This window comes from Garra rufa, chromosome 7 (genome assembly GCF_049309525.1).
Source record: "Garra rufa chromosome 7, GarRuf1.0, whole genome shotgun sequence".
NCBI lineage: Eukaryota > Metazoa > Chordata > Actinopteri > Cypriniformes > Cyprinidae > Garra > Garra rufa.
Window position 1 is genome coordinate 19045186 of NC_133367.1, and position 9224 is coordinate 19054409.

The following is a 9224-nucleotide window of genomic DNA, read 5'->3' on the forward strand; positions in this document are numbered from 1 at the left end:
CGAGAAAAGGTGTTTTCATCTCATTATTACGAGAAATTTATTTTAATGAGAAAATATGTTGTTTTAACAAGAAAAAGCTTCTTAACGTCACAACATGTTATGAGAAAAGATGTTTTGACAACACATCTCGTTATTACGAAAAAAGATGCCGTTTTAGCGAGATAATTGTCGTTTTAACAAGATAATTATACAATTTTAACGACGTAACATCTCTTTATTGTGAGAAAAGGTGTTGTTTTATCAAGAAAAAGATGTTTTAACAACATAGCATCTCTTTATTGTGAGAAACGGTGCCGTTTTAAAAACAACATCTCATTATTATGAGAAAAGATGTCGTTTTAGCGAGATAATTATACAATTTTAATGACGTAACCTCTCATTATTATGAGAAAAGGTGTTGTTTTATCAAGAAAAAGATGTTTTAACAACATAGCATCTCTTTATTGTGAGAAACGGTGCCGTTTTAAAGACATAACATCTCGTTATTATAAGTTAAGATACCATTTTAACATCTTGTTATGAGAAAAGATGTTTTAATGACGTCATTATTACGAGAAAAAAATAAATTTAATGAGAAAATATGTTGTTTTAACAAGAAAAAGCTGTCTTAACGACACGTTATGAGAAAAGATGTTTTGACAACACATCTCGTTATTACGAAAAAAGATGCCGTTTTAGCGAGATAATTGTCGTTTTAAGAAGATAATTATACAATTTTAACGATTTTTATTATTACGAGAAAAAGTGTTTTTTAACAAGAAAAAGATGTCGTTTTAACAACATAGCATCCCCTTATTGCGAGAAACAATTAAGTTTTAAAGACATAACTCGTTATTATGAGAAAAGATGTAGTTTTAGCGAGATAATTGTCGTTTTAACAAGATAATTATACAATTTTAATGACGTAACCTCTCATTATTATGAGAAAAGGTGTTGTTTTAACAAGAAAAAGATGTTATAACAACATAGCATCTCTTTATTGTGAGAAACGGTGCCGTTTTAAAGACATAACATCTCGTTATTATAAGTTAAGATGCCATTTTAACATCTTGTTATGAGAAAAGATGTTTTGACAACATATCTCGTTATTACGAGAAAAGATGCCGTTTTAGCGAGATAATTGTCGTTTTAACAAGATAATTTTACATTTTTAATGACGTAACATCTCTTTATTAGGAGAAAAGGTGTTGTTTTATCAAGAAAAAGATGTTTTAACAACATAGCATCTCTATTGCGAGAAACGGTGCCGTTTTAAAGACATAACATTTCGTTATAAGTAAAGATGGCGTTTTAACTTCTTGTTACGAGAAAAGATGTTTTAATGACATCTCGTTATTACGAGAAAAAAAATATTTTAATGAGAAAATATGTTGTTTTAACAAGAAAAAGCTGTCTTAACTACACAACATGTTATGAGAAAAGATGTTTTGAAAAGATATCTCGTTATTACGAAAAAAGATGCCGTTTTAGCGAGATAATTGTCGTTTTAAGAAGATAATTATACAATTTTAACGATTTTTATTATCACGAGAAAAGGTGTTTTTTAACAAGAAAAAGATGACGTTTTAACAACATAGCATCTCCTTATTGCGAGAAACAATAAAGTTTTAAAGACATAACAACTCGTTATTATGAGAAAAGATGTCGTTTTAGCGAGATAATTGCTGTTTAAGAAGATAATTATACAATTTTAACGACGTAACATCTCTTTATTGCGAGAAACGGTGCCGTTTTAAAGACAACATCCCGTTATTATAAATTAAGATGCAGTGATGGACATTAGATATCTGCGAAATTGGCAGATATTGTCCTAAATTTGAAAAACAGATCCTTCTTTCGGCTTCCCCACGCTTCTTCCAGACGGCCTTGGCCAAGGCCGTTTCTGGAGACAAAACAACTTCCCCAGAGAACAAGATAACGAGACGCTCTGATCTCCTCCTCCCCGTTCCAAGGACACCTGCTGCGGACTGGTTTCAGACTTCACAGGCTTACACATACACACAGGGTATGCATACATACTTACATAGTTACAGATAGACAATCATTGCCTCCCCCAGATCCCATGCCTTTGTGTGCTTTTTACCCCCGATGTGGGTAGGCGGGTCCGACCAGCGCTTTTCTAGCTGCAGGACCGGATGGCTGTTTCTCGTTATTATGAGAAAAGGTGTCATTTTAGTGAGATAATTGTCATTTTAACAAGATAATTATGCAATTTTAACGACATAACATTTCTGTTGATGTTTTTTTGACATCTTGTTTTTCATCTTTTGTTTCATTGACATCTCGTTATTACGAGAAGATGTCTTTTTAACAAGAAAAGATGTTTTAACAAGATAATTGTCATTTTAACAACGTAACATCTCAACAATTGTCGTTTTCACATCTTGTTATTACAAGATGGCGTTTTAATGAGAAAAATGTCATTTTTTACATCTTGTCATTGCGAGAAAAGATGTCATTTTAACAAAAAAAAGATGTAGTTTTAACAAGATAACTAATTTTAACAGCATATCTTGTTATTACGAGAAAAAAAATCATTTTAAAAAGAAAAGATGTAATTTTAACGACATATCTTGTTATTACGAGAAAGATATAAACTTTTAGTGAGATAAGTGTTTTTAATGAGATGGTTGTTGTTTTAACGAGATAATTATGCCATTTTCTCGTTATTACAAGAGAGATGTATTAAAGACATAACATATTATTATGAGAAAAGATGTTTCAATGAGATAATTATATCGTTTTTACGGCATAACATCTTATTACGAAAAAGATTGTTTTAACAGCATAGCGTCTCTTTATTGCAAGAAAAGATGGTGTTTTAAAGACATAACATCTCGGTATTACGATAAAAAAATGTTGTTTTATCAAGATATGCCGTTAAAACGACATATCTCGTTATTACAACATGTTTGAGTGAAAAAATGTAACCATGTAATTAAGAAAACTATAATTTTTTTTTTTATTTGTATAGTTTAATTGTTATATGCCCAGCCATTTTGAATTATTTTTGACTTTTAAAAAAACATATCAAAAATGGATGTGGACAGTATATGAAATAAGTTTCTTTCCACTGTTTCCATTGTCTGAGAATCTTTCATTTTGATTAAATAATGGTTTAAAAATAAAAGTCAATCGACAATAAAATGAAATAACATGACAATAATAAATTAAATTTGACCAGACACGACTTTTATTCTATAAATCTCCTGAACTTTTATTCTATCCATTCTCCTCAGGAAAGCGCTCTCATGTAATTTCCGGTTTGAGCGGGAGCGGCTGAGCGTGTCTTGATTCACTGTGATCTGCAACGGTTCGTTTGTGAGCGACTTTCCACACTCAATTAATCTGTTCAAACCGCCGTTAATTCGCGTTATTTCCGCTACTGTGCTTCGTTTAACACCAGAAGACTTAATTCAAGTAAGTGTCATTATTATAAACAGGAATAATTTCATGTTATAAACGTTGTAGGACATTATGATGAGGTTAGCTGTATTAGCATGACAGCTAAATCAGTTTAGGCTGTTTAAAGAAAACAATTCGGCGGAGTGTTATTTATTACTGACAGTGCTTCTATCAAATTTTTCGTTAATGAAAAATAATCAACTTAAATCGTGTTTTTTGCTAAATGATGTGGCTGTCTAACACAATCTGTCCTGTTTTAAAATGCTACATGCTAAAGCTGAGGTGAAAATGTCATAATGTAACATAAAATATGGTGAAAACTGTGACGTTTTTAAGTATGTGAAACAACTTAATAATAAGATTTAAAGATTTCCCTTTGGTGAAGTGTTTGAGTGGGAAAGCAGAGATCCCTGGTTTCCCATGTCATAAAAAAGTAGCCATATTTCATCATGACTGGCATTATCAGTTCAAATATGTCAGTATTTAACAGGATGAGTTTAATAACAGTCCACTGCTTCTTCCTCCAGAGCTGTACGGTCGTCTCAAGAGTGAGCTGAGCAGGAGGAGAATGTTCTCCAGCCCATGATGGGCGGCAGCGGGTCTAAAGGTAAAGGCTACTGGCCGTTCTCAGGTTCAGGTGGTGGAGATGAACCTGCCAAAGACGGCCAAGAGCAGAGCCTGGCCCGGGTGCGGAGCATCCGAAACGCGACGCCTTTCGTGTTTACCAGGAGGAGGTAAATATAACCCCATCTTCTGGCATGAGGCTTGATTTCAGACAGCAGAACTGGACCAGATACACTGGCAGCAAGAAAGAGATGATCTAAAAAACACGCTTTCTTGAGTTTCACTTCAGATTTTCAGGTGTTTTCGGAGTCTGTGAGGTGACTGAACCTTTAGTGTTAAGTAAAGGATAAAGTACACTACGATACGTTATTGGAAAATAAACAACAGAGTGATCAGGTTTTATTTCGCAATAATGGCTGTCTGACTATACATTACTCCTCTTATTTCATAACTGCTTGCTTAAGTGTGTGTGTGTGTGTGTGTGTGTGTGTAAATCTTTAAAACGTAATTAAGAAAATATAGATTTTTCATTAGAGGTCAACCAATTTATGTTCAAGTATCTGAAAACTGATATGCAAACCAATTTTAAATTATTATTTCATCTACTTATTGACGTAAAAGAAAAAATTATACATTTATGCGACACCATCAAAAAAAAAATTTATTTGGAAAATAATTGTAAAAAATTATATTGAACAATTGAATATTTATTTCCAAATAGTAAATTTTTTATTCCTAATTTTTTTTTTTAAATGAAGCAACCTAGTAATTAAGCATATATATATATATATATATATATATATATATATATATATATATACATACAGTTGCAATCGAAATTATTCAACCCCCTTGAACTGCAAGACATTTTGCTGCAGAGAACTACATTTTGTGAAAACAATTCAACAAAGGCATCAGTACACTGGTAGAGAAAGTCTATTCATACACATTTGAGTAATTTTGAGAATGTAAGTTGATGACTAATGAAAGAAAATTAAATTGGCTCTAAATGTTCATGTTCAAAATTATTCAACCCCCAAAAGTAAAATCTGGTGCAGAATCTTTTATTCTTTAAAACTAGCAATAAACACTGCTTGGAAGTGTTTAGAAGCTTCTGTCACCTCTCTACTGCAATCTTGGCCCATTCCTCGCCTGAAAAAGCTTTTAGACCACTGATAATCTTTAGTTTCACATTGCTACTGCTTTCTTCAAATATTTTCAACACATTCAATCACTGATCCCTGAACCAAGCACAAGTAGATTTGGATGTGTTCTATGGGATGACTGTCCTGCAAGAAAGTCCACTGATCATCAGCTTCAGTTTTTGCACCAAAGGCATCACAATTCTTGCCAAAATGGCCTGATACTTCAAAGAATCCAGGATGTCCTTCATACAGTCATGTTTTCCACTTCCTGCTAAAGTAAAACAACCCCATAACAGGACTGGTCCACCTCAATGTTTGACGATGGAGATGGTGTTCTTCTGCTTACAAGTTTTGCCCTTTTTTTGCACCAGACATACCGTTGATCCATGGGTCCAAAAAGTTCCAGTTTGGTCACATCAATCCAAAAAACATTATTTTAGAACTCCACAGGTCTATCCAGATGAATTTTATTATGAAAAAATGTTTTTTTTTTAATGAGATACATATATCTAATATCTAATACATCTCTTTATTTCGCAAAAAATATGTAATTTTTACGGGAAAAGATGCTGTTTTAGTGAGAAAAGGATGTTGTTTTAACAGCATATTATATATGTTTTAACAAAACAATTATATAGTTTTAACACCAGTTTTAACAACACAACAATTAATGGAAACACCATTTCGCAATAGTGTTTTTATCAATGCAAATCTAAATCATATGCACCTAGTGTTGTAATGCCATTTATATGGGAAAAAAGAATATTTGTCTCAAAATCTTTATTCATTGATTTATTTTTATTACATATTTTTACTTTTTAACTGGTTTGTCACATGTGAGACATGTTTACATGGAAAAATTATGGAAAATCTGTGCAGTGAAATGCAAGAAACGTCTTTTTTTTCCTTAAGGCCTTTCAGACCAAGAGCAACGTCAATAACTATAACTATAAAGTTATTTAAAATACTTGTTCTCCTTCTATAAGACACCATCATCATAACAATTATGTCACCAAATGATACTGTTAGGATCTCTTTCAGAAAAAGGTTTTCTTCCCAGCTGATGAACGTTAAAAACATTGACAGCCAATCAGAGTCCAGCTTTTAAGAACTCAACTATTAAAAGCTGCGGATTACAAAGCCGCAGCATGCGATTATAACAAAAAGAACGTTATTGTACGTTGGTGTGGTCGGTAATATAGTTGTTATGGTTGTTGATGCGAGAACACGTCTTTGGACTTGTAAAAGGTATTAAACTTTGCAATTCGCATATGTATATTTTTTTTAACTTGTATTCATGTTTTGAAGCTCTTTGTACTTCGATGAGGACGGCGACCTCGCCCACGAGTTTTACGAAGAAACGGTAGTAACGAAAAACGGCCGCAAGAAAGCCAAACTAAAACGAATCCAAAAGAATCTCATACCTCAGGTTAGTCAGCATGAAATTTTTTTTTATTATAAATTACGTTGAATTATTATGACGAACATTTTATTGTGGATTTTTCTGTAGGGAACCATCAAGTTGGATCACCCTTGCATCCACGTCGATTTTCCGGTCGTCATCTGTGAAGTTTGATGCCGTCGATGACCTTCTGCGAAGAATCCGTCCCGTTAATTTTCCTCCCACCCGCTGGATCCCGGACACGCTTGCTGTCTAGCGCCCCCTTGTGTTTGGGAGGGCTTGACGCGTGTATGTGGAATCCCAGCAATCGAGCTGCGAGACGCTCCGGCTGTGTGATTGAGAAGAGGCTGCGGCCTGACAATGATGTCCTGACTCTTTTAGTTTTCTCGTAATCATCCACATGAAGACTATTATGGGCTGTACGGCCAAGACACTAAGTGTGGTTTGTATATGAGTGTATGTTTGTTTGTATGTGAATATAGACATAGAGAATATTTAGCGATGTTTGACTTTTATCAGGAGCACTTCGTGAAGGACTCTGGAGGACCTTCTAGAACGTTCCGTTTAGAAGCCCTTGGAAAGATCAGGTTGGATTTGAATGCGTAAATTGAAGGGTGTTGTGTAACAAACAGAGCTTTGCAGATCATCAGGACGCGATGTTCGTAGAGGTAACTTGGTTAGGGTTAGTACAAAATTGAGTAAAACTACAGCCTGAATTTTGCATGTAGTTCCTATAGACCTGATTCTGCTTTCAATTCAGCCAGTAGGAGAGAATCAATGGCTGTTTACTATGCTGTGATTTGTTTGTATGCTGATTGGATGATGGAATTGCTGCCGCTCCTTGATTGGACGGCTGAGGCACTGACTGACACGGTGCTGCCAGTCACTGTGAGAAGCCCCGCCCCCTCTCACTGTTGTGGCAGTCTTTATTTATTACAGTTGAAATGACCGGATGGCATTAAAGAAAATACCACATATAAATGCACATTAAACTGTGTTTGTCTGTTAATTCAATATTAACACAGAATTAATTTGTTAATTCTTTATCTTTGACTGTAGTCTTGTGAATTATTGTGATGTTTTTAGCAGCTGTTTGGACTCTCATTCTGACGGCACCCATTCACTGCAGAGGATCCATTGGTGAGCAAGTGAAATCTGATGAAGAAACAAACTCAAAGCATGAGTAAATTTTAAACTATTAATTTTTGAGTGAACTCTTCCTTTACGTTGTCAGTAAATCATGCCAAAGGTGAATTAATGTTGTTTTAAGGTCTTGAAATCAATATTTATGGTGTTGCCAATGATCAGTTTAATTGCGTTTTCAATCCACATCAGCCAACAGGCAAGTTCAAACACTTCATGCTATTTTATATCTCTGCCAGTCGCCTGTCTTTTCCTCCTGCAGTCTGTTTTGTTTTTCCCCATCGTCCTCTATTCGAACTCTATTGTTCTTTCCACGGGACTGAGCTCAACCTTTGCTTCCTTTCCTTCATGTTCCATCCACAAACAAAAGAGCATGCTATCTTCTGCTGTTGGAAACTTTTTCATTACAAAGGCTGTTTTCCAGCAATGCAAATCACTGAACTGAACAAAGGCTCTGGCAGAAACTCAGGAAAATCATTTGGAGGTGAGGGAAGGCGAATTTATAGGACTATTGCTAAATCAAGTCTTACTGTTATTGGTTAGAGAGAGGAGAGATTTGAATAAACAACTAACACTAAGGGCCTGTTCAAAACAAGAACAATAATGATAACTTGCATTAATTTTTGTGTGAGAATGAGGAAAAACACAATTATAACAACAACAGAGGATTGATATCGTTGAAGTTACTTTAAAAACAACTTTCTCCAGACCATTAATGATAAAAACACTCACATCGTCGGCTCCAGTAGCCTCGTGGCCAGTGCGTCGACATACAGCGCCGTTGCACTCACTTACTTTTTGTTTTCTTTGCACATTTAAAGTATTCTTGTAACTAAGGTTGAACCACTGGTGTCACATGGACTATTATCGATGTATTTACTACCTTTCGGATCCTTGAACGCGGTAGTTCCGTTGCTGTCTATGCAAAGCTTTCAGATTTAATCAAAAATATCTTAATTTGTGTTCCAAAGATGGGTTTGGAACGGCGTGATGGTGAGTAATTAATGACAGAATTTTCAGTTTTAGTGAACTATATCTTTAAAGAACTCGTGTATTTTAATCGACAGATGACAAAACGGCAGTGCGCGATTATAGTAAACAGAACGTTGGCGTCCATCATGTAAACGCTAATATAGACCGTGTGTAGCCCCGCCCCTTTTTACATCTGCGGTAGTTGTCTTTTGTCCTCCATTTTATTTCCACAGCGTGAAAGTAAGTTCGTACGAATTTATGAATGAACCGCTCGTTTTAAATCTTTCCATTCTACTGGCATTTGTTATGATATTCGTTTTCAACATTACAATGCACATTAAAACTTCAGTTACCTCTACAATCCACTTCACCAGCTAATTACCCCTCAACAGTGATGCTATAGAGCTACCGAAATAAAAATCGTATGTGCAAAAGCAAAATGATTAAGATTCGTGGTGTAAGTCTTCCACAACAATTTGTGCTACAAACATTAATGATTTATCAAACCATTTGCCTTGTTCTGAGTGATTTACTGAGGATAAAATGAGCGAATAATTACCCTCATAGAGTCTTTGGGAGGGATTTATTGACTC

General features: G+C 34.7%; 1 protein-coding gene across 1 annotated transcript; it reads left to right on the forward strand.

Moving 5' to 3' along the window:
* The first annotated feature begins 3275 nt into the window (after positions 1 to 3275).
* On the forward strand, positions 3276 to 7508 carry tusc2b (tumor suppressor 2, mitochondrial calcium regulator b). The gene is made up of 4 exons (XM_073844325.1): positions 3276 to 3420; positions 3933 to 4139; positions 6423 to 6543; positions 6625 to 7508. Exons 2-4 carry the CDS (start codon positions 3988 to 3990, stop codon positions 6688 to 6690), a joined length of 339 nt encoding a protein of 112 aa, XP_073700426.1. The 5' UTR covers positions 3276 to 3420; positions 3933 to 3987; the 3' UTR covers positions 6691 to 7508.
* The last annotated feature ends 1716 nt before the right edge of the window (positions 7509 to 9224 follow it).

What these genes read in the sequence shown, in the direction of transcription:
- tusc2b (XM_073844325.1), top strand. Translation starts at nt 3,988, where the DNA reads ATGATGGGCGGCAGCGGGTCTAAAGGTAAAGGCTACTGGCCGTTCTCA. An exon ending in TTCGTGTTTACCAGGAGGAG is followed by an intron (nt 4,140 to 6,422) that starts GTAAATATAACC and finishes CATGTTTTGAAG; the next exon opens with CTCTTTGTACTTCGATGAGG. An exon ending in AAAAGAATCTCATACCTCAG is followed by an intron (nt 6,544 to 6,624) that starts GTTAGTCAGCAT and finishes ATTTTTCTGTAG; the next exon opens with GGAACCATCAAGTTGGATCA.